Source organism: Eufriesea mexicana, unplaced genomic scaffold (assembly GCF_001483705.2).
Source record: "Eufriesea mexicana isolate 0111107269 unplaced genomic scaffold, ASM148370v2 scaffold1482, whole genome shotgun sequence".
Lineage (NCBI taxonomy): Eukaryota > Metazoa > Arthropoda > Insecta > Hymenoptera > Apidae > Eufriesea > Eufriesea mexicana.
The window spans coordinates 789247-816387 of NW_016909634.1; the positions used below are offsets into that span (position 1 = coordinate 789247).

Below are 27141 nucleotides of genomic sequence, written 5' to 3' on the forward strand. Positions count from 1 at the left end.
TTTATGTTCTTCCTAGTACATAGAATGTTCAAAATTAAATTAAAAAGCTACTTAATTAATATAAAATTGTAATAAAATGGAATTTTAAGAAAATATCATACGACAACCAAAAATTATACTAACATAAGATGAATAGGATAATAAAATATAAAATTCTATTTCTTCTTTCATGAAAACGCTTTGATATGCTTACATAGCATTCATTTAATTCTCCTTTCAACATATATTATATACATCTTATAATTTCATTGTAGTATTTCCTATAGGAAAATAAATTAATAGAAATAGATATAAAATTATATTTTAGATTAAATAGTTTTTATTTTTCTTAAATAATAATAATCCCTAAAAACTTACATGTTTTTTCAAACACCCTATATATTAATCTTTTACTAAGTCTTTATGATACACTTCTTGGTCAAGAATTTCTGATAAAACAACTTCCTTTTATCTATTAACAGAAAAATTTATTGTATTACTTTATGTCTCTAAAAATTTTACGAGATGAAGTTAAACGTGTAATACGTAAGTAACAGTTTTCAAGAAATTTTTCTGAGTCCTTCCACAGCCTGGCTAAGTGAAATAATTTTGCAAGCACTTCGCTTGCGGGGGTGACTGTATTGGGTCACCTAGTTCACGCAATCTGGAGCACCCATACCACTTTAGGAGCCTGAATCATGTTATCAATTAATCAACTCGTTCGACAACCCTGTCATCGTTCGACCCCTGTGGTGAACGAAATCGGAAAGGAAGGACAGTCCTTTCGAATAGCATACCTAGATTTCAGATAGTCGACCTAGTTTCCTCGCTATTCGCGATTTCCTAATTATTTATCCAAATAGAAATATTCATATAACGATTTTCGTTCTTATACCTGATTTTCAATATACTTAACATTTTCGTTTTCGCGTTAAATATACCAGAACAAAAAGATCAAAGAATTTTCTACCAATCGTGGATTATTATTTTCCGAGCACCGATTATGGACTCATAATTTAAGATCGAAGTGCGTGTTTCACCCTACCACGTGTGTTACAGGAGCACAGTCACTTTTCTTTGCCTGTACCAAGCGAGCTGACAGAAGAACGCAACAAAATTCTTCGCTTCCATTAGAGGGAACATATTTATAATCGACGATTTCACGAAGGACCGTTCTCAGGACTTTTACTCGGGCTTCCTTTCGTCGGTAGCACGGCAACAAAATGCTCCAGTTTCGATAAAGGGGCGTTGAGCAACCGATAATGACCGCGACCGAGTTAGTATGGCATGGCTACCTAACAACAATCGTATGCGTAGAATTTTCTGTCGTCACAGACAAGCGTATAAACGTATTGAACGAGAGAACATTGACTATAGCAAAGAATGATGGGAATGAAAACTGGATTGTAATTAAATTTGGAGGAATACACATTTTGAGAAACGAATGGAAGAAGTGTTACTCCTAATTCGCTGTCATAACAGAATAGAAAAAGTTTATTAAAAATATTGTACAGACTACACAGTTGATTTCATTTTCACTTAACGTTTATTAATTTATTAAAAAAACTTAATTAAATCTTAAATGTATATTGCGCTTTATTTTACAATATTTGCATTTGTTTGGTATATTATGATGGTATTTTTACCCATTTCTTATTATAGGGCGTTATTTATACTAATATAAACTTTGAATCTTTCAACATTTCATTCCTTTAAGCTTAGTCTATCTATCTTTTAAATCAATAATTACCTGTGAAATTAATAACTTTGTAAGTTATCTGCATGTATATCTATTGAGGAAACAATAATCATAGTAACTAATTAAATTACTGAATATTTTAAACTCACTTTTCCTGGAGATTTATTTTCAAAAATAAATTCCAGAGCATCATTAATTTCTGATAATCCAACAGTTAATGCAATAGTCGGATCAATCAGACCATCTTCAATAAATTGTAAAACATCATCTCCAGCTTGACTAATTACAAAATATAGAAATTAAAGTCTGCAGTTTTATAATGCTTTAAAGTTACTACATATTATATCCTATAAATTTATATTGTATAAATTTTGTTAACCCTTTGCACTGGAAGATTTTTTTTTTATATGGCAAAGTAGTTTGGAATATTTTATTATAAAATCAATGAGGTTTTTTTACAGTAACATAGAAAAGAATCATATATTTGAGTATTATCTTTTATTATTTTAAATAAAAATACAATTATTAATGAACTTTCACTTAAGATTCGAGTCAATACATCCAGAAAAATGGCAACTAAAAGGCATCTCTCAAGTGCAAAGGGTTACTAATTCTTTCTTCACAAATAAAATACGATTCCTGTATCAACTGATTATAATTTACAATGAAAATTGAACAACATAAGTCACAAATTGTAACAATGTTAGAAAACAAAATTTATAGGACATTCTAGTCTAAAACTATTGTACCGATATGATTCAGGCTTCGTCTTCTTATATTCTGCCAAATTAAATCCACTAATCCTAAAGCCATTCTTTGATTTTTCGGAATCTTTCTTTGTCATAGTCACAGCTGTACCAGCAATTATTACCCTTCCTTTACATCACAGAGTGACAATAAATAAATCAGTTACTTAATTATAATAACACTGCAATTTCTAATTATACCTTCACGAGATAGATGATGTAGTACAACAGCAAAATTATCATCACGTAACAAATCTTTTATAGTTACTTCACTTTTATAAATATCAGTGAAACTACAAATACGACACAGAATGAATTGGAATTCAAATTAAATGAAACCTCAAACTACACTCTCATTAAACTTACCACCTTAACACTTTCTTAAAATATTCACCATCAGCATCTTTAAAGATTTCTTTAATATTTTTCTCTGCAGCTATTTCCTCAATTTGTTTCAATAATTTACGATCTTTGTATTTGAAGGATGCAAGCACACCTTTTTCTCGAGCAAGAGCTGCAACATCCTCAGTAGCACAAACACTAATTACCTGAATAAATAATTAACGCAAACAGCAATCTATTTGTAATGAAAAATATCTATCTATTACTGTCTATATTTGTAAAATTTAACTATTAGAATTTAACCTCAGCTTGAAATACATTTGTAGCAAGATCGACTGCAGCTAAACCAATGCCACTTATGCCCACATTAATTAAAATCATATCTTCTTCTTGAATGTTAGTTGCTCTTTCTAATGCAAGTAAAGCAGTAATATAATTATCAAGTAAACTCACTGCATGAACAGATTTTACTCCGGATGGTACTCTCCAGATATCCTAGAAATTTGTTTTATTGTAGAATTCATACACTATTTGTCATTAATTCAAAGAAACTCTCTTACATCAACTGCTGCTATACACTGTTTGGCTAAACCTCCATAACATTCTTTGTTGAGAGCAACAATTTTATCTCCTATTTTATATCCTTGTTTCTCTGCCTCTTTCCCAACTTGAATCAACTTTCCAACAAATTCATAACCAAGAATCTTGGGTAAAGTTGGTTCAAATGTATATAAATTTCTTGCCAATAATGCATCTGATGCATTTAAAGCACAATAATGAACATCTACAAGAACCTGCCAATCCAAAATGATATAAACATTTCCCTTTGACTAATTAAGATACAAAAACCTCACTTGTAATTACAAAAAAAATTATTTTAAAAGAATCTAGTGATAAATTATTTAAATAAAATACACAGAATACAATATTGAATAATCCCTTTTATTGTAGTAATAACTTCTAAAAAAATTAAATTGAAATCTAAATTACTTCAGCTTATTAACTAATCAAATTTTATGAAAAAGGTTAATATTTAATTTACTGCAAGATTATATAAATCTGATATCACTGTATCTATAATCAAAAACTATACTATAAAATAATACTTATTTATTGCAAAAGAACATTGTCCTTATTATATAGTTAAATATATTAATATGACATAACGTTTTCATTAATTGCGACAAAACATTTTTAGTGTTTTATAAATTATGCGTAAATGCAAAATACTTATTTAATTCCATTAAAAAAAGGAAGTATGTAAAAACTGTTTGTTCTTTTACATTACGTCACCAAAATCACCTTTCTTAAAACTGCATTAAAAATAAAGTACTACGTTATTTGCATTTACCATTTTACATATAAAATTCCTTGTTGTCAATGATACAAGCAACATCGACTATGTATCAAATGTAGAAAATATTATTTAGTTCAAAATATCACATATTTAAATAATGAATTTAATTATTAAAAAGAAAAGAATTGGAAGTATATGAAAATGTACCATACAAGTATTTTAAAATCATTAATCTTTATATATTGAACTTACTTCATTTTCTTGCAATATTTTGGGAGAATCAAGATTTTCTAAAACAAACGGATCGGAGAATTTCTTCAAAACTGCGGCAGAAATTTTGCCAGGTTCGGAAATCGGTATATCACTTTTCGCATTTTCTTCTAGGTTGGAAGAGTTGTTAATCGCGACAGAACTAAACCTACCGATTCTTATTTGCATCGAACATCGTTTTAAATTAATTCTAGAAAAATGCGAAAAAATTCTTTTGCCCATCGATACCGACATTTTTTTCTTCTTTTTAAATCTAGAATTATTATTTAAAACGTACGAACAGCACAAGCACAATACACTACGGAACCATTTGTCAAGCCGAAACGCGCATGCGCGATGCTAATTCAATATCGAAGGAACTAAACTCGAAATAAAACGTTATCATATCGATATTTTAACTTTTTAACGAGAAAATTTCAAATCTTCGGCAGTTAATGGTCGGTCGTCGCGATTTGTAGTTATAATTCGTTCGAAGTGGTGTTTAATGTAAAAAATAATAGAAAAAATGTGTTCAGTTTAAATATATTGTGGACAAATCGTCGAGTAATTACTCTGTGCCACAATATTCAACTATTTTGCAGCTTTCAATTATTTTTATATATCGATTTTAAAGGTCAGTAAAAAGAAAATTTCATTTTAACAGTTTCGCCATTAGTGAATATATCTGTCGATCCGTTACCAAGTACTGAACTTCTTACTCATCATATCAGGAAAAAATACTTATTTAATGATAAATATATCTTCCTTTCGAATCTATTCGTAATGTATTTTTGAAATATAGTTAAATGATACTATATTGCGTGATTTATAAATGATAATAGAAGATATAGAATAATATAGAAATATAATATATGAAATAAGAGAATTACATACCTATCGCTGCATGTATGAAATATTCAAATCTTGATGAAATTTCCGAGGCTGTTAAAGGAGATGTAGACTGTTTCAGTGAAAACTTCGTAGTATCCATAGTCAAAAATCTACTATGAAATAGAAAAGAACGTAAATGAATTTTTAAAAAAAGGTACAAATAAGATAATTTAAACATAATACATTAATAATTGAAAAATTTTCATTAATAATGTCATACTTTTTTTTATATGCTACACAAAATTCAAAAAATATAAAAAAATTGTACTAAAATAAAAAAAAATTTATATAAGAAAAAAAATAATTTATTTTTTAAATATACAAATTTTTTAATTTATTTAAAAATTTTTATTTTTGGCAAATGTTTAAATTAGAGAAATTTAAATCCTACAAAGGATAACTAAAAACGAAAATGGTAAGTTTCACAATATGACGCAACTTTGATGCTCTTTGTTGCCAAAAATTTACAATCATAATGAATAAAGAAAATTAATGTTTGCAAATATTACTATTTGCCAAAAAAAAAAGTTGATGAATTCTACTATTTCTTTACTCTATACTATTTCTTTACCTGATAAACAAGGTAACACTTTGCACAACGTATTTATTTCGTTCGATCTGCTCGCCGAGACTAAAAGTAATTCTAATTGAAAACAAATGCAAAATTTGAAAATAACGCTGAACTTCAACAGGAAGTACGAGTAGTAGAGAATAGTCACGGAACTGCTTCCCCAATCATGTTCAAAAGGGAAGTGATTTGGTCGATTTTTGTTTCTTCTGACAATGTCGAGCCTCCCCACCAAGCTTCTAGTACATTTTTTTTCTTTTTTTTTTTTTTTTTTTTTTTTTTTTTTTTCGTGCATCCCCACTTGTTTGACCGGGCTATTTATTATTGCTGTCGAGACAGAAAATATTTTTACTGTCTAGATTTTCAAAATATAAATTTTCCATCAACCAAAATCTTTCATATGTTAATTATGCCAGTAGTTATTTCATGTAGCACTATTAAAAATGCAAAAGAATCGAATTTAAAGTCTGAAATATTCTAAACAAAAAAATGGCTTTTTTTTAATTATTCCAAGAATTACATGTTAATTTCTTCTTAAAAGCTAAAGTTATTTTCTAAAATAAAAATGTATGACTTGTTCTCGTGTATTTTATGGACTCATTATAGTATAGTTTTGTTGAAATTAGTTTAGTATTGGGATATAAAGAGGGTAGAATGATAAAATATAAAGCATTTGAAATTTATTTATTGAGTTTATGAGTCATTGCAACTGAATCTCTTTTTTTTTTTTTTGTTTTAATGATTGTTACATGATTATACCTTATAACAGAGGGTTCATAGTAATTCAATATGTATAAAGGACTATGAGAATTAAGTACAACGTTTATGTAACGAATGAAAATGATTATAGAAGTTTCGCCTTACATTTTAGTTTCATTAATGATTGTGAAAAATAAGAAAGAAAAATTTAAAGCACAATATTTATTTGCTAAGCATGTTAAATCCACAAAGAAAATAAAATAAAGAAAAATATAACAATGGCCAACTAGGTGACATTGATAGAAACGATGATGTAAATTTGATTAAATTTATTCATTGACAAATATTGATTCATGCATTAAACAGTATGGCCAGCCGTACTCATTTCTATCACAAAAATGTTAGTTCCACTTAAAAACAAACATAATCGTAGATACTAAATTTCATGACCAGATTAAAGTTAAGAAATAATAAGGCGATGACGAATATGACTAGTATACGATTATAAAAAATAGCCAACTTACTTAAATACGTTAGATTAGTTCAAATAAGGACTAAATTAAAGTTAGAGTATGTTTAAGCTGCTCGGATGTCACTTATACTTGAAATAAAAGCAACGGAAAGAAGCGAATACATTAATGTAATACATCACAATGGATATTCTAGTCTCGGTAGAAAAATCCCTTAAAAACGGTCAGAATACTTATCAATAAACGCAGTTATAGTAATTGTAATGTAGAATCCACAATAACAATTTATATCTCGAATTCAACACACCTAATGACTCTCCATTTTGTAGAAACTAGTTTAGTATAAAAAAGTCTCTTAACTTAAAGGCATACGCAATGCAAGTAGTTTAAAGCATCGTTTACATATAATATCTTACGAAAATACTTAATAATTTAAATCTATTTTCAAATAAAAAAAAAAAAAAAAGAGATATACTCTGCACATTGAACGAACAGAACATGGAGAAATCAATTACAAACACCAAATTAATATAATAAACAATAAATATTAAATTGAAAACTAACAGAAAAGTGATGCTTTCAGTTTGCGTTTGCCATTTATACAATCATTATTTTCACAATCTAATAATATCACTTGATCAGAACCTTGGTACCAATCATTGTTTTCAATTAAAAAATCTACCTACGTTACATACAATAAACAATATACGAACACTTTTGTTCCCCTTCTTAAGAAAGTTGTTCAATTGAAAATGCTGAGTCTTAAGCATTTCTTGTTGGTAGCATAGCTGGAGTATAGAACACATATGTCAACATAATTCGTCTATAAATTTGTTTTTCTTTTTTTTCTTTTTGTTTACTTTAAACATATCAAACAGTATACTGTGCATTCACTTTTATAATACTGTGAATGAGTTCCATCTTAATCCTATGCACAATATTAGGATATTACTGCATTGGTACTTTATGCACACTTGTTGTTAGGGTGTACAAGTTGTAGTACAAAAGTTCGAATACAAACATTAGAAAAAACTATTGCTACTCTTTCGATTTTTTCTCTTTTATCGCTTAGAAACTGAAGTCTTAATCTATGCTCTGGAATGCTGAATGAATAATACTTTTAATTTAACATCGATGTATATCAAAAGTCCTCACGTTCGGATATTACTCGTACAATCGGCGAAAACTTCTTTTTTCGTTATTGTGCAAAAATTCAGTTCGATGATTGGTAGAAATCAGAGGAAGATACAATGTGATTTTTAAATAACGATGTTGCTTGAAATCGTTAAAAATCATTTCATAAATTATCTCTATGTATTGTGCTAATTTTACAAAGTTATTAAATGTCAATAAACTCACAGGCCCACAAATTAAAATATACTTTTTTTTTATCTTACTAAGTTAATAATCGCTACATTTACTTTTCGAAATGTCCTTTCTATAAGAGTCATCAAAAAATTGTATTTACCTGATACTTTCATCGTTATTATATAAAAACTACTCGAGATATAACAAAAAGAATTATATCTATGAGTAAAAATGTTATGATCAATATAACTATTGAAAATTACGTATTTCTTTTCTTTAATATTCATGAAAATGAAAATTAGTTTAAATTTTATAAAAATTCTTTAAATCAATTCATGGAATATTTGAACTATGATTTAGTGACTTATAAATATTCTGCAAACCTTACACATATAAAACTGCACCATTTTTTTTTTTTCTTACTATAAAATCTGAAAAGAATTGATCAAATACAAGAAAAACGCAAAAAAAACCAACTGCTTTCGATTCAATTAATTTTAAACGCGATTTAAATTAAGGACTAGTTAAACTTAAATTCTTTCTAACATTCCAATTGCCTCACCATTTGCAGCTAATTTACACTTTTTTGGTGGTTGATTGTAAATGGTCTGCAGAGGTATATGAAGCAATTCCACAATTTCTATAAAATTAGGCTCTATAACAGAGAGAAAGAACGCATTTAATTTTAATTTAATAAGTTTTTATACTATAAGAAGTTTTAGTTGTACAAAGCTTTTCTATACTTGCCATTTTCCGCAGTGATATATCCGTGTCTAATTAAAAAGTCAAGAGCAACTGGTGCTGATGTAGTTTTAAAATATGGAGACATTATCCTTTCTAAGCATTCATTAACTGGAAGCAATTCAAATGTTTCTACTTCTCCATCATTGTTGCTTGGTATAAAATCTGGTGGTAATTCAAGATCATACACAAATTCTGTGTTGGGAAACAGCCCTCTTTCACTTTCAAAAAACAAAGATACACAACCAGCACTCTTCAGATTTGCAATAAGATTATTGGGAATACTGGCTTCTTCTCCGGCCTCTTTTATAGCAGTTTCATTAATACCATAACCAACACTTAATCCACCACTCACCATGTTATCCCAATATCCAGGCCAAGTCTGTTTATTTGGGCTACGTTTTTGTAACCATATTGATAAACCTTTCACAGGATCCATAACATATCCATTAATATCTACTCCATATTTGCGAATTCCAAATAGGCCTATAAATTGAATAACAGACAATAATACCTTTTGAGTAACTACAAATGTTAAAAGAGTTATATTTGGACTACATACATGTAGCAGACCGATCCATCTTAAATAATGGTGGGGTATTAAATTGTGCACGTACTTCATAACATTCCTCCCTCCAACCCCTTAGGGTTACCAATTTTCCATCTGCACGTAATTCTCTCAGAACTTCTTCAACCCTAGCACTTCTTTCTGCATAGTCTCTAAATGCTGGATTTAATTGTACATACTCAGGATGTACTTGAAATACCTTTATAAGATATTTAATATACATGTATTAAAATTCTATGAATTTGTCATTAGTATGCAATTCAAAACAAAAATTACCTGTGGGTATTTCAATAATTCTTTCATTATATCAGGACGCACAAGGCCAACTTGTTGTCCATCAACAAAAAAGGCTCTGCATTCACCTGCATGAAAACCTAAGGAATATTGGAAATTTAACAATATTGTTTCTGTCATTGAACTAGTTACACTGTAGCATAAAATTGTAAATATGTTTAAAACATATTCATATCATAAAATATACAATACAAATAATACAGAGAAAAGAAGAAAAATATATATATATGTATATAAATATATACAAAATTAACAAATTATATGTTTTCATTAATACAAAAATATAATACACTAACATTAATCCATATTAAATTTATCTTAAACCTGAAAAAAATAAAATTGTTCATTAAATGAACATTTTGTTTATACAGCTGTATTTAAGTGACATAAAAAACAGATTACATACATTAACTCGTATAGCGGCATAGTATACATCCTTCATATCTACTTTAGTAAATATACATATAGCAACAATCTACTCAAAATATTTATTATCAGAAAAATAGTGAAGATCGTGTATATAACGAAGAGAAGGATCGATATGCAGGATTATACGAAAATTATTTATGTTTTTGAAGAAAATAAACGTAGTTCTTATTAATTTGCTAAAAATACGTGAAAGAATACACAACAGACTTGAAATCAATATCTTAGTAGACAAGATGAAAAGCCACGCATTTCTATGAACTAATTATTATAAAATCGGATAATCTAGGTAGATAGAGAAACAAGAGATGCATAAGTTAAACGATTTTACGTACCTGACAGGTAGAAGCAGTTAAATTTGTTGGCGAGCATCAATAAACGTGACATCGGTTTCTTATCACTATCCGTCATGACGTTTCGCTGTCGTTAGCCAGCTGTGACAAAAAATGCTGGCATAGAGTGTAATATATATCAGACACGAGCTTCACGGAATTTCTACAAAGCGAAGAGTACAGTCTAAAGTGAAATTGCTATACGATTGGTCCGCACCTTGTTTATCGTATTCTGGATTTTTCAACGATTTGAAGATTAGATACTAGTTTTATTTTTTATACCACACGTGTATTTGCTTTTCTTTACTGTTACAAAAATTAATCCTTAATGAAAAACGTGCGATTGAAGAGCAATGATTAATTAAAAATAACATGCATCCATCTTATTGAACGATAAATGACATATACAATACTTGAAATACACAATACTATAAGAGAATTGTTTATAATAAAGTTTACAGTATTAGCATAACATATTATGATGCTAAAATAATGTTCACAATATAGAAAGGTAGTTACGATTTACAATTTTCAGTATATGCATAAGAAGAATTGTTTGAAGTAGAATAAACAATAATTTTTAATGTTTTATTTGAATTGTATTCAAAAACTGTTTAGAAGAGCTTGCTTATCATTTAAGCATCATGTTTAATACATGCGCCCGCGTTTCTGATAGATGGCGGTAAATGTGAGTGGAATGTACTGTTTACTGTGGTAATTCTGAATATGCACGTTTTGTTAATTTAATATAAAAAATGGAAGTGAAGGAAGCTACTAAAAATAATGCGGAAACACCAGCATCTTCCGAGTCCGCTTTGGAGTACAATTCATCAGATGAAGAAGTAAATATTGCTTACATTTCGAAATATCTAAAATGATTCTTTTCTAACCTATACTCTTTTTTTTCCGTGTACAGTTACGAGAAGCTTATGCGAAAGGTTTACTGAAACCTGGTCTTAATGTAGTAGAAGAAAAGAAAAAAGTACACAAAAATTTCGTCGTAAGTATTATGATATAATAATTTTATAAACATTGTGATTTTATATTCCAAAAAAATAGCAGAAAAACTATTAGCGGTGTTATTTTTAGAATCTTATGAAAAAAAAGCTACAGAAAATTAAATTAAATTTATCATGGATTGAAAGATTAGATATGGTTAATGCACTGGCACCTTTAGCACCAGAGTTGGCATTACAAATGCAAGATCAGGAAGTAAGACGTGCAAATCAGTTGAAGGGAAATAAAAATTTACCTCAATATAATCCAGCAGATGATCCTGTTTTGAATGATTTTCGCAGAGAAACAATGTTTCACAGACAGGCGCAAGGTGCTGTTATGGATGCTATGATCCGTTTGAAAAAGCTTGATATTCCAACAATCAGGCCAGAAGATTATTTTGCTGAAATGGCTAAATCAGATACACATATGCAGAAAGTAAGAGAAAATTTATTGAAGAAGCAAACGATAGCGCAAAGATCGGAAAAGGTCAGACAACTTAGACAACAAAAGAAAGTAGGAAAGCAGATGCAAGTAGAAGCAACTTTGAAGAGGCACGCAGAAAAGAGAAAATTACTAGAAGAAGTGAAGAAGTATCGTAAAGGTGCAAGGCAAGATCTTGATTTCCTAAACGACAAAAAGAAGTCTGAAAATAAAACAGATCAGAAGACAGCAGCGAAACGTAAAATGAGAGATGCTAAATATGGTTTTGGTGGTAAGAAACGTGGTAGCAAGAAAAATACAAGGACAAGTTCTGCCGATGTATCAGAATACAAGAAACCTACCAAACGAGGGAAAGATGCGAAGAACAAGGAAGGGAAATCAAAGCAGAGATTAGGGAAAAATCGTAGGGTACAAATGAAAGCAAAGAAAAGACGACAACAGCGATAAATTTCGAACAATGACGAATTCGAATGATTCAAACAACTATGCATTTGTATAATAAAATTTCCTTTTAACGAATAATCTCGTACTTTGTTATTATTTCTTACTTCTTATCGAAATATTCCTGGGTTCCCGTTCGTCGGACAGCAATGAACAATTGCAAACTGGGCTTGACAAAAGAATTTTTGTCGTATATGTAACTACGTTCAAACGCATTCAGCGTAAAAGCATTCAGACGTATTCAAAGAAGGGATTACGTAAAAATGTATAAAGCGAAAAAGTCTTTTTCTCTTGCAGAGATCTTTTTCAAGTTAGGTAGTACACTGTTTCGTGTTCGATCAAACGCGAACAGCCTCGAAGCGTCATCGATATGACGTTCTCAAGCTCACTATTGCGTTTCATGTGTGTAGGACACTTCTATACGCGTTGAAAAGATACACAGTCGCCTAACAGAAACGACATCGACTATTGTGCCCCTTATCACTCATACCTTTCGCGAACTTTCAGAAAGAAATTCTTTTTCGCTGGCGATAGTAGTCGTGATATCTCTCGATGTGTTCAATCAACATAGACATTTTTCCCTTTAGACTATAGTAATCTTTCTGCCTTATCTCTTAATCGTTACTTTCTGTTGATTACTATCAGTTTTTACGAAAAAGTCCTTAACTTATCTTCTTTGGAGTCCTTTAATTCGATTTTAATTCTTGAAAACGTTGAAATAAATGAAGGAAACGAGTAGCTATTTCTTTACTCAGAGATCAGTATAATACTTTTCTAGATTATATTATTACGTATAATTTATCATATAGATTAGGCTAAGTTGATCAAATAAATGGAAGATTGCGTGAAACTGACTCATCCATTGATCGAAGTGATGTAATTAAAATTGAATTTCAATTTCCACACAATGTCCATTATATGAAACAAGTTGTATTATCACGCGCAGGTATAGGGGAAAAATAACTAAACAAAAAGGACAAATGATACACAAAAGAGGGGCAGGAGTGGTTGCATGATGGATCACTTAATCTACAAAGTGACTCTCCAATATTTGTTGCTCGGTCGTTCAATACGTTAATGCCCCATTAAGTTATGAAAAATCGCGAAGGATGCGAGGGAGTGATAACAGCTCGGCCACGTGGATCAGAGTAATCTCCTTATGGTATCGATACCGGCGGAATATTTAACATGTGTCGTCCATTAGACAATCCACTGTATCTACAGGGCTTGTTACATGCATAGGAATGCGATTACACCGCATATTACATGCGCGACCACGTTTGCACTCGCGCAGAGGTATACACAAAGCCCCTTGCCTTCCACGATCACTGCTTGATCCTCCAACATACATGACTAATAATAATTCATTTATGCTTATCTTCCATTCACGTGTGCACGTGCTAAGTTCATAAAAGTGTCCTCTCGAGCAGCCATTGCAAATCTACCCTCTTATCTAAATATGCAGGTGCAGCATGATGCAATTATAGTTTTAGTTTAGTTTAGTTTATCATAATCTTTGCCTTTTGGCTACAGGTCGCTTCTGGCTCCATATATATGTACTTTGTTATCTTATCTTAATTTTTTGGTGTTCTTACATTCTGTCTTATTTTTAATGCCTATTCCTATAGTAGTTCTAATGACTCTGTTTTGTCCTTTATTGCATTTAGGGTTCTTTGGTCTTTCCTCTATTTACATCCTTTATTTTCTTCTCTTTGGTTTTTGTCTCTTCTTTCTATTATCCTGTTTAGGTTTGTTAATCCTTTTCCCGTTTCGTCCAGAATCCCTCCTAGGCTTCTTTCCTCCAGGCCCCCTCTTTCCTCACATTTTGCCAGGTGTTCATACGTCTCTTCTCTGTGACATAGTCTGCATATCCTGTCTCTTCTGTCTCTCCAGAGGTGGCTGCCTATGCCTTCATTCCTACATCTGAACCTCGCTAGTAGGTTCCTGTTCTTTTTCTTAAGCTTTCCTTTTAAATATCCTGATGTTTTCCTTGGCATTATTTCCTTGTATGGTATTTCTGGATGATATTTCGATGTCTCTATCCTTTCCATTCTATATGATGGGATTATAGATTTTTGTTAATTTTCGTTAGTTTATTTTTATTTATTTATTTTTATTCGTTATTTTCCTTATTTTATAGTTCATCGATAATCACACGGCCTATGATTGTCATTTAGTACAAGTCGATGAAATTGTAGAATTTCGTTGGAAGAATATTTTACTTAGCATTCGATTAACTGAATTCCAGCGGATTTAATATAATTGTATTTGTCTGAAGGCGAACTTCTATTATTCGAATGAGAAATCATAGGTAGTCGAGAGAATCAGCGAACTGTTGTTATATGAACTTAAGTTATATGAACTGTTTGTCTCCCAACGGGTTCAGGTAAATGGAGTTCTACTGTAGTGAGATTCAGTTGTTGGTCATGCTAGATTAAACGTGATAAGCATAAGTGGCGCCACGGTGACAGAATAATTTTATCATGAGCGAAACAGAGCATAAACTAAGCCCTTGATGTATTTTTGTGTCACGTGATCTGAGACTTGCAAAGCTTCCTTAACATTCTTGCGTTCTTTTTCTATTGTTATTAATTCAGCATGGAATGCGATTACAATAATGACAATTGGAATTGAATAAAAGATGAATATTAGTCTTAAAAAGGTTGTGTAAAATTTTTCATATTCAAATTATATAGGGTGTTTTACTTCTTCATTAAGTATTGCGAATCTTGTTATAAGCGAAGTATTAAATTGAAGAGCTCGGCAGAAGAAATTTAAATTTCGTAGTATTTTCCTCAAATCCATGGCATTTTCTATTATAATATATAATGCTTTATACATTATCCTGATTTTATTTAAAAATCATTTTTCTATCGATTTATTGAATTATGGCGTCGATAATAAGAAGCCATCGATGATCTCTAAAATTTCAAATAATAAATACACGTATAATAAATTATAAGAAATTCTATTTTATTTAAAGTATTTAAATTGTGGATAAGACAATTAAAATTTAGTAGTGATTATGTAGAGGAAACTGGGATTAAAAGTTCCAATTTTGAGAAAATACAGAAAATGACTATGAAAATGAGTAGAAAATACAGAAAGAAATAATTTTATTTTATTTAAAATATTTAAATTATGGATAAGATAAACAAAATTTAGTAGCGATTATGTAGGGAAGACTGGGATTAAAAGTTCCAATTTTGAGAAAATAAAGAAAATGACTAAAAAATAATGTTATTCTCTACACTATGGACTAATTCATTACTAACTTTATTATATTTAAAAATTTTAATCTTATACTTAAAATATTATAATAGCTCTTTTTATAAAAATTAATTTACAATGCACTGTCACGAAGCTACTAAAATGGAGGTTAGACTAGCGTGATCGACTCAAACATCGAAAACAGTTGAAATCGTAATATATCTCTTCATTTTGAAGATACAAGCATCTAAACAACTTACCCCGAGCACTTATAGTCCCTACTTTATTTAATCTACTCACATTTCAAACCTAACCTAATAAAATTTTCAACGCGTATAAAAGTAACAAGCACGATATCACTGTAACATCATACCTTTTTAATTTTACTGACCAACTCTTCGGTAATCATATCTACGCTCCTGAAAATCAAAAATCCTCGAAGTTCTTTACCTAAAAATGACAATTTAGTCACGTATCGTCAAAAATCTTTCGATCAGTGAGTGGACGAAATTACCGGAAAATCGATCGATTAGGTTATGGAAATACGCCATACACGCGCATGCGCGATGATCAACGCGATGGATCCTCGAAGAGGACTGGGATGGTCAGCGGAATATGGGATAACACGCGTGATTGGGTACCGAGTGTATACTTGTTATTTGGCGAGTGGAAATACCAGCGATCGAGTCGCATGCATAAGGCCCGGGCCATTGGTGTGCAGTCGCGCGCACGTGACCGTGTATATTTTTTACAATAGCCCCGGGTTATTGTATTTAAATCCAGGAGCACTCTCGCGCTGTGTCCTCCGCTCTGTCCGACGCAGACACGAGAGCCCTGGGAATCTGCTCTCCAGGTAACAGCTGTTTTAGAGGGAGATCTCCGCGTTTTTATCCCCGCGCAGTTCTGCCAATTACGCGAGTGGCAGCACCGTCGCGCGCTCCTCGTTACCCTCGTATCTACTAACAATAAGGCGGACTCTTGCCTCGAGTACGAGATTTCGATTCTTAAAAAGAGGAAACTAATACTCTTAAAAAAGAAAAAGTAAAAGAAAGAATGGAATAAGAGAGAAAAGAGAGGTATGGGAAGAAATTAAACTTTCCGGACACTTCGACTTCGTTCTTCTTAGGGAAGCTATCATTTATCGTGGAAGAATTATGATATTTTCTTTGAAGATTTAACACCCATAACAAGTTTCGTGTCTTGTGATCTCGTTAAAAGTTCCTCTACCCGTGTGGATGTTAAAACTCACGGAAATGGGGATTAATTGGGACTATTGTGCAAGTGAACAGCTTTCACTGTTGGTGCTGGCTGATCGTCCAGTTTTTAGACGTCAGGTTAACACGATCAGGCTCGCGGTATTCATAGCCAGAATAGAGTCAGCGTGTACGAATTTCATCGAACAAATTCGAGAGGTTTTTCCGTGTATGGGATCGTGCACGCGATTCCATAGCTGGAGCACGGGAATATGGACAGGTATCTCGCGCAGATATTTGTATTGATGACAACCGCGGCGTGACATGTATCCTCCGTCGGCTGCTAATGGGTGAAATTTGTTTCGCCATTGCCTTCGGGCGATTTTGCCCGATTCCAAATTTCACCGGATTCGTGTACCCTTCCCTCCCCGCGCGTCCACCTCCAATAGTGTTCGTGTTCATGGAAACCTGACAGGACAACGATAAAATATCCACCTCAATTATTTAGACCTTCGCCTAGCGTTTCGCGAAAACCCGGGTGGTATTAATCGATAGGACGGTTGATAAATTGGTCCCAGCTTTTTTGGCAAAAGCGTCGGTAAGTAATTGGAGCAAGGTGATCGGTTTCATTACACTCAACGCGAATTTTAACCTGTAATATCCATCGAGTAATTTTTGCAGAGTCTACTTTCCTGAAAACGAGTTCGTATTTCAAATTGCTTATGAATCATTATACGAAGTAAAATCTCTAGGGCAAAGTTTCTGAAACCGTTATTGTGCTATTTATTCCAATTACATTGTTCAACACGATCTTTAACACGTTGACTGCCATGGGTGTCACCGGTGACCGGCAACGCGACCATTAGTAAAAATACATAATTAGAGTAAATATCGATACTGATAAATTTTTAAATAGTACCATTGTTACTATAATAGTTCGAAGAAATTAATGGTATACAGAACATGCGAAAATAATTTTATTTATACAAAGAAAAGATAAACCAAAACAGTCGGCACAATATGTCGCCACTTTTTTAGTGCAATTCTTTGCTCTCGTTCTTCCTAGCTGATTTGAATTATTTTCGTAGCACGCTTTGCAAAATCGCCTTACATCTCGCACAATTCCAGGTTTCTTTTTAAATTCGTGACGACGTTTTTCTGTACGTAATTGCTCGATGAAATGCAATCTTCGTCATCGGAACATTTCACTAAATACATCGCTAACTTCATCCTAAAATCGGGAATTGAAATATTTTTTCGAGTTGCTTTTTAAACAATTGATAATGGCAAAAATGGTCTACAGCGCCGCGGGGGTCACCGGTGACCCCCACCACGAAAAATACATTAAACGCGATTATACAACTCACCTTATCTGTTGTAAATAATATTTCAACATAAAATGCATCGCGTAATAAAATATTCATGTTGGCGCCATGGACAAACCACGTAAAATGCGCGCGGCAGTCCTTGACATCAACGACATCCTTGACATCCTTGACATCCTCGACATCCGAGGCAACATCAACAACAACATAAACATCCTCGACATTCTCAACGGTCTCAACATTCCCAACATCATCAATATAGACATCGACAGCAATAGTAATCGCAACAACGACATCGACATCGACAGCAACAGCGACACCGACATCGACAGCAACAGCGACACCGACATCGACATCGATATTTATATCACTATCAATTGTGAACATAAATATCGATATCAACATTCTCAACATCAACAATATCGACATAAATGTTCCCAATAATATCAATACTAACATCGACGTCGACATCGCCAACGATATTAACATCAACATGAACAGCAACAGCAACAGAGAAATCGACGACAACATCGATATCGATATTAATATCAATGTGAATATAAATATTAACGAAACAATATGTCTAGGATATTTTTAGAGCTCTGATGGGAGAGCCTCAGGAGAGACTTTAGCAGAATTTATGAAGAATCGATCAGTGAGTGTCTTAGGCAGATTTTGGTGTACGTGAGTGTTGGTCGAGTGCGTTATTAGTATAACAAAGAATTTTTAGTTATAATTTACTCCCAGTTTCATTCAGCTCGAAGTAAATATATATATTAGCTCTTTGTACTCGAATCTCAGTCGCCAATTAACCAGTTAGCTGTGATTGACGAGTATACTCGTCATGGAGAAGAGGCAGGATTTTGTGTCACGACGAGTATACTCGTCATGAGTAAAAAGTAGTGATCATTGGCTATTTAAATTGTAATTTTTGTGAAAAATAAAACATGTTCCCGAATTTCAAGATGTTTAGAATATTTGAGGCCAGGCCGGAATAAAACAAACAAATAAAAAATATGAATAATTTGAGATGAACTCACGCGACCCTGTATGCACCGGCTGAAACAGCTTATCAGTTCGCATAACGAATTTATTTATGCGCGATGATAACGTGTTTTAGATGTAAGCGTAAAAGGGGCAAAGCAAAAGTCGGAAAGCTGATTTATGACAGGGTTCCTTCAGGGATGGTCCGTCACGGGACAAATGCGTGACGCTGACCAGGCGCTGAGCCCATGATGGCTACTGGCCCGAAGTTACCTAGCTATTTTTTGACGGTCACTAAAATTCATAGATATCCATAAAAACTAACCAATAAGAGAATAGATGTTAACCAAATAAGTAAATATTAGTAATAAAATTGTCAATTTTATAAAATAAACTCATCTTTTTGATCCAATATTTTAACAGCGACACTTACTCTGTGATTGACGAGTATACTCGTCATCGCTCGATTTTCGCGACACATATAGGTGCGCGCTCTCAAAAGGGGTCGCCACAGCTAACTGGTTAAACCGATTCTAAAGAACGTTGTTAATTAATATCTCAAATTTAAAATTGCCTAACGTTGCGTGGAATATCGAGGTAAAATACGTCTATGTCTTACAATTAATTTGCACTTCTTATTTACCATTTTGAAAATATCGTCTTCTTTATGGCAGAAAGTCTTCGAATTACTGTTTCTGCAACGAAAAGATCACCGAGTGCAAAGGGTTAGAATATAATAACATCTCTTATTACTTTATATTTAGCAATCAAACATATCCCTACATGTATTACAGAATAATACTTACAGTACTTCTTCTGCAAGAATAGAATTGTAGAATTAGCAACATGGGAAAAAGAAAACGTATTGCATTTCTCAAAATATTTATTTATAAATTCACAAAATTTTCTTGCAGTATCATGTTTAATTATAAAAATATCAGCATTTTGGAATCTAACAGATTTACAAACAAATTAAGAGAAAATTAAACGATGAAATAAATTATTCTAAATAATTTAATTAATAGATAATGAATAATAAAATTTGTATGTTTATGATATGAATATTTATTAATACTAATATTTTATTAATACTATTTATTAATATTATTCTCGAATACCTCCAAAAATCAACATGCTTAATAATATCTAATAAAGAACAGAATAACGTTAAACATTGACAAAAATTGTACAGTCTATATTATTATAAAAATATTTGAAACATATCCTACCTTAGAAAACATTTACAGATAATCATGTGCTAGAAAATGACTCTACTTTACTCTGTTGTATTGCTGTAGATATTTTTGCTCGCTCACGTACACATCCACGCACTCATTTTCTCTTTATCTTACTGTTACTTTAACTGCTTATGTTCATGTACAGAGGACACTGCAATCAGTCTCGTACATCTAGATCGGTAAGGTAGACGAAATTGAGTCACGAAAATTCATACAACGTTAAGTCTATGTTATACGTCGTCTATGATATTCACGATATTTAATTAAAAATCAGTTAAAATGAAAATTTTAGTCTAGAAAAACGCCTAGGAAATTTATTTCCCATCGAGTTACCTAATAAAAGTTTCTTAAAAGTTGCGATACCATGGAATTGTACGGTACAGTTGGCACCGCGAAAAATGGAAGACGAATGTCGATAAGTCAGGAACAGTGTAACGAAACTGAAACCCGTGGATTTTAGCATGAAAATAGTTCGACGGCCGATGTATTCGATGCGTTGAAGGATATGAAACATTTTTCAGATATCTCCGTTCAACATGATAGACTTTATCCGACTGGTGGCGAAAACCATTTGGAAAATGGACTTGGTGAAGCCTTTTACGGCTGAAATGGAGAGAAAAGGGATTCACGACGATACATCATTAAACGGAGATTTTTATGAACCCTTCAAAGTTAATTTCACTGTTCTGGCCCCCTTTTCAAAATTTATCTCACTTCTCTTCGCTCGTGGCCGCGCCACGTATAAACGATTGATGAAAATATTTGCAATTGGAAATTGTCGGAGGGTTACTTTTATAATTCAACGAACTTGCTAGTTTCCGAGTTGTGACGTAGATTAAAAGTTAAATTACACGGAGCTATTTCATTTCTCGAATTTTTAACTTCGTTCCAGATGTCGTTAACAATCGTTCCAAACGTGTCTCTGAGAAATCACAGAGGAAAGTTTTAAGTTTACATCGAGTTTACGTAACAGATAAAAGTTTTCCTGACAAGTGGAAATTTACGATGGACCTTTTCGGAATAGCATTAAATTAATGCTTGTATCTTATTGTCAATATTAAGTGACGAAACTTATCTTTGGCGTCGTTCGAAGGTTACATTATTTGCGCAACGTTTCATGTACCTTGCTGACGGTTTGTTTACCTTGTCATGTTTGTCAAAGCGTAATCTTGTTGGCACGTTTTACAAGCTTCACATTTTCACGGTGTGGGAACATTTTCGAGAATGTGTTTTTAATTTATAGACACGTGTGTAGTTCTTCCTACTGTAATTTATGATCTATAATGTATAGATAAATATGTTAATACGTAAAACAGTAATTAGAAATAACGAGAATAATTTATTGAACTTGTAAAAGAAAAAAACAGATGATAATGATAGAAAGAAAATATTATTATTTGATTCAAAGTGGTAAAGATTCTTTACTTCCAATATTTTTTCAAAATTTGGTTTAATTGTATTTTATTGTGAAACCCTAGGGTTCCCTGGAACCCTGTTATAGATGAATAATAATAATCTCTGTAGTATGATAAAGACAAATAAGTAAATATAATAATATTTCTGTAAAATTCAATAAAATTTAATATTGATTTAATTAATTTCATCAAAAAATAGTTGCATGTATTTAATAATTTTAGAAATAAAGTATGACTGCTTTAGGAATTTCAGTGCTAGGGAATCATTTAATTCTTAAATTTTATAGTTTTAACTACTATTTGGATATAAATTTGTATTATATATTAATCTATATAATATTGTAACAATCTATATTATAGTTTTAATTACTACTTGTATCTAGATTTATATCAAATATTAATCTATATAATATTGTAACAATCTATATTTGTCTGAAATGATATTAATTTGTATTAAGCTATTAAATTATTAAATTATAAATAGAGTAATAAAATTATTTGTAAGAAAAATTGAATCATTTAAATATAAAAATTTTGGAGAAACAATTATCGAATGTCGAAAATTTGAAGTGTGAGAATTATGATGTCCCAAGGATCATTATGAATTTAATCTCGTTTAGACACAATCAATAGCTTAGTTCGAGTAGTTTAGTCAACTGGTTTGCACACATTGATCAATAACTCGGTCGAGTACTGACTTACTTAAGTCGCCATCCATACGTGTTTAGGGGAGTATTTCACTTCAGTGACATAGTTCTATCTAGTAACAAGTGGTGATGTATAAGGTGAAGTAAATTCATGGATCAATAACATCTTAACCAGTGTCCTAGAATTCCTCTTTATCACTTATACTATAAATTTATTCTGTACAAATATTTTTACCAGTAATTCAATTTTCATTCTATTTTTCTTCTGTATTATTTTTTGTATATTATTTGATATATCGAACATTGAATTTGTCATTTGTTATTTTTATAGGTTATGTCGTACATCTTAACCAGTGTCCTAGAATTCCTTTTTATCACTTATACTATAAATTTATTCTGTACAAATATTTTTATCAGTAATTCAATTTTCATACTATTTTTCTTCTGTATTATTTTCTGTATATTATTTGCTATATCGAACATTGGATTTGTTATTTGTTATTTTTATAGGTTATGTCTTTATACGTAATAAAAGAAATTTTAGTCTTTTGTCGTTATTATAGTTTGAAAACTTTGGTTAGAAACTGTGTTCAATAGAAATTATGTCTCAACGATGCGCCAATATTGCAGCTAGCTTCTTCAGAGATCGATTGACACACTGCTATTGATACGTGCCTGTTGGTTGCCAAGTATGTACATGTATACATATGATCGCATTATAGAACCCCAATCTTTAACCATATGTTTATTAATTGCACAGATGGGCAAATTAGAAAATTGGTTGAAGCGTGTTCCAAATGGTACTTAACTGACAGATACTATCATAGTCAATATTGCTTAGAATCCTTTTCTTTAGAGACACCCTGTACTTCCTAATTTACATAATTCTCTTTTCATTCTGAGTATAGTGCTTTCTATTTCTTTAACAGAACCGATTAAAAAATTATAGATTTATTTAAGGTTTATTTATTTAGAATATGTTATTGGTTAATTAGGTCTGTTTTAGACATTATTGCATATTGAAAAAATTCCAAATGGTACTTAACTGATGGATACTATGTTGGTCAATATTACTTAGAATCTCTTGTTTCAGAGACACCCTGTACTTCCTATATTCACTATATTTCTAAATTCTTATACCTCTCTCTCTTTATTTTGAATCTGGTGCTTTCTACTTCTCTAACAGAACCGATTACAAAATTGTAGGTTTATTTAATTTTTATTTATTTCGAATATATTCTTAGTTATTTAAGTTTATTTTAGATATTATTACATATTGACAAAAATTCCAAATGTATCTGACTGACAGACGCTATCCTGGTCAATATTGCTTGGAACCCTTTTCTTCGGAGACATCTTGAACCTTTTAATTCACATACTTTTCTCTTTATTCTGAGCCTGATATTTTCTACTTCTGTAATAGAACCGATTAAAAAATTACAGGTTCATGTAAAGTTTATTTATTTAGCATATATTATTAGTTATTCAGATTTATTTTAAGGAAAATTGCATAGTGAAAAATGTCAGCAAAATTCAGCAAAATTGAGTAAAAAAAATACTCTATGTACAACTAAATTCTCTTCAGTCAGTAACAAACTAGCGCCACCTACGCGCCAATAAACCAAACTAGGTGAATCAACATTCATTCGTCTCAGAATCAATTCTTAGCCGATAATCCGATAAACCCTGCATTAATAACAGCAAAACAGTTCCCCGAACAGCCACCCAAAACCTTTCTTTCCAAATTGCTGCCACCCCAAGACGAAGCAGTCAAAGTATCTCGCATCTTTTCCACCAGCCTACCCGTACACATCCCTCAGACACAGAGCCATTCACCAAACGACTTTTCCCGGAAGCATAAAACGGTGCTCACGTCGGCACGTGGCTATGTTAGGGCCGCATCGAATAATACAGTCGTCCATAGACGAGATAGTTAGCCGTTGGTTACTTCTGCCCCCGGTGTGTTCCATAAAGCTCACGGTAAATCGACTGTGAGCAGCACGGAGCAGCAACGTCGCTCTGCCGTGTTGCACGTACGTGGCCGGGGGTGGTGCACGGGCTGGCTGAAGGGGTGCACAGGGTGAGAGCACGGCCAGGGGATGGGAAACCATTATTGAAATGCAGTAAATGGCCGTGAGTTTCAATTGCCCCTGGGTGCTTCGAGCGTGCCGTAGGAAAGAGAGGCGCCTACCCCCTGGCCGCGTCCCCGCCCCGCGTCGCCACCCCGCGCACCCTGCCGCGAAACCACCCTGCCACGGATGGGAGGGAATTACGAGAATTCGCAATGATTCCGCTCGCTATCGGCGCACGAAAACACACGGGGGAACCGAGGCTGATCGGCCTACGGACTCTTCGCCTTCGATGGCCGGGCTATTACCTGGCCTAATGCTTTCTCCCAAGATGCTATAGGGATTCTTCTATCTCCGCTGCGCTGTGGTTTCCACCGAGGCTTCGATCGTGTATTGCGTTAATGCACATGGGTCTGCTCCATCTCCTTTTTATGCCTTTCTTTCTGTTATTCGTTTAGGGTGTCGATTATTACGGATTATTCAGGGAAACGAGGAAGTTACTGTTCCTGCTCTTTAAATTTATTCTTTTGCAAATCGAATTCGCCATTTTGCATGTCGAGTACTTGTACATAAATATTTTATTTAAGGACAGTAATATAATTAGCTAATATGTTATATAGACAGACATATAAATTAGACAGAAATATAAATTAGCTAATATGAAAATAAACTTTATTAAAATTATTAGTATTAGATATTTATTGAATAGTAATTACCATTTTATAAAAGTATATATGTGTTATGTATTTTATAAGTACAGGTGACCCTCCTGTAACACGGTAGATAGGTTCCTAGAAAATGCCGTGTATAGTGAAACCGTGTTATAGGATGCCGTGTTGTAGGAGAGCTACCTGTATATTAATTGTGTGTATTGATAAATTCATATTAGCATTTGGAGAAAAGTGTATTGCATACATTTCGCGCTCCTCACTTGTGATTTTAGGGTTATGATCTTGAACTTGTATTGACGTACGTTTTAATGTGATTAGCAACTGTTTCAATTCATTCCTAGTGGAATTAATGGTTAATTGTGTATTTTCGAATTCCAGAATTTTTCACGAATGTTCATTAAAGTTATAGACGGATTTTCTTTGATTGTTTGCTCAATTTTGTTTGATATAACTGCATTAATATCGTGCAATTAATTTCATCCCGATTACCACTCTGCCTTTTTCATTTTTGTTATATTTCATATTTTCTTAAATGAAAATAAAATTTGATTTTCAGAAGGATGATCTTGATTTGCAAAAGGGTGAATTTAAAGTGCAAGAACTGTGTATCTATTGTTTAAGTAGGTCTAACTTAAATCTAACTTAACACTAACTTAACACTAAACTTAACATTTAACATTAACTTAACACTAAAACTATCGACCTGCAATGTGTACAAAAATATGGTATATATAAACGATATTAATTAAAGTAATATGGTGGATATAAATTAGTATAAATAATAATGCTCCTACTTGAAGAAGAATCAATATTAATTTTGCGAGAAGTAGTTGCATAATTCCAGTAATTCCAAAAATAAGAAATCCAAAATATATTATTTTGACGTCATTGGTAGTTCTACTGTTAAGATGAAATATTGGTAAACGCAATTGGATAATATGTAAAACTTTGGGAGTATTCTTTTTAATTTAGTTTAGAATATAGTGTACCTAGGTTAGAAAAGACTATAGAGATTTTACACAGATTTTTATTTAGACATTTTTATACAATTTTGTTGAATAAATAATATTGTATTTTCCTTTTTCCAATATATAATTTTCTTTTGTTTACAAATATAAATGTTTCATGATGTTTATTTTCTTTCTTTCTAGGTGTTTGAAGAAGTGTACCTTATTTGGGAGTGTTCGCAATTTTCTGGTGAGCACTTGTTATTATTCTCTTATCTAATTTGAAATATATAATATATTAGAGAGTCCGGTAAGTTCGTGCCGATTTTCGATAGGTGGCATAAGGACAGGTCTGAATATATATATATATCAAAATGATTGAAAACAAATGACATTCGTACATATCGTAAAAGACGGTATTTCAGGTATATTTGAAAAAATTGGAAAAATTGGAAGAACGGAATTTTCAAGTTACCTGAAAGATGGAGAATGGTTGTATTTAAATCTCCCGCGTTTCAATTTTCCTTTAAAAACGGCACGAACTTTCCGGACCACCCAATATCTTCAATCGCGTACAAAAACGTTTATTTTGTTATTAATGTAGATTTACAATACATCTATCTGTGTCGCAATTATAGCTATCCGACGAGATAAGCGTGGTCTTATATGTATCATAAACAAATTTCGTGAAATAACGATGATCATGTATCATCATCCTGTATCCGTTTCGAACCAATTAGAATTAGATCGCTTTCGACGAAAACACGAATTAGCAACGGAAGATTCTATTCAATCATTCGCGCGAGAAACATGTGACCAATTCCCCAGTATAATTGCTGTTTGCAGTTATTATGCATCGTGTGGCGTGTTACACGACACGCAGTATTATTTGGACAACGTGAACGTTATAATAGATACAAACAAAGCGCAACGCATAATCGCTTGGCGCTCT

At 32.1% G+C, this 27141-nt stretch overlaps 3 protein-coding genes across 3 annotated transcripts; 1 reads left to right on the plus strand and 2 right to left on the minus strand.

Annotated features, from left to right (window-relative positions):
• Nucleotides 1-1645: 1645 nt before the first annotated feature.
• On the minus strand, nt 1646-4634 carry LOC108548295 (quinone oxidoreductase-like protein 2). The gene is made up of 8 exons (XM_017901159.1): nt 4316-4634; nt 3327-3560; nt 3070-3261; nt 2791-2972; nt 2626-2717; nt 2428-2554; nt 1828-1957; nt 1646-1729 (listed from the first exon to the last, which is right to left on the minus strand). Exons 1-8 carry the CDS (start codon nt 4565-4567, stop codon nt 1703-1705), a joined length of 1236 nt encoding a protein of 411 aa, XP_017756648.1. The 5' UTR covers nt 4568-4634; the 3' UTR covers nt 1646-1702.
• A 4142-nt stretch (nt 4635-8776) lies between these two features.
• Nucleotides 8777-11939, minus strand: LOC108548284 (uncharacterized protein YJR142W). The gene is made up of 6 exons (XM_017901137.1): nt 11862-11939; nt 10613-10711; nt 9834-9931; nt 9552-9756; nt 8996-9475; nt 8777-8903 (listed from the first exon to the last, which is right to left on the minus strand). The coding sequence occupies exons 2-6, from the start codon at nt 10686-10688 to the stop codon at nt 8779-8781; spliced, it is 984 nt and encodes a 327-aa protein (XP_017756626.1). The 5' UTR covers nt 10689-10711; nt 11862-11939; the 3' UTR covers nt 8777-8778.
• On the plus strand, nt 11080-12568 carry LOC108548285 (probable rRNA-processing protein EBP2 homolog). Its single transcript, XM_017901138.1, has 4 exons — nt 11080-11120; nt 11228-11451; nt 11526-11609; nt 11699-12568. The coding sequence occupies exons 2-4, from the start codon at nt 11365-11367 to the stop codon at nt 12494-12496; spliced, it is 969 nt and encodes a 322-aa protein (XP_017756627.1). The 5' UTR covers nt 11080-11120; nt 11228-11364; the 3' UTR covers nt 12497-12568.
• Nucleotides 12569-27141: the final 14573 nt, after the last annotated feature.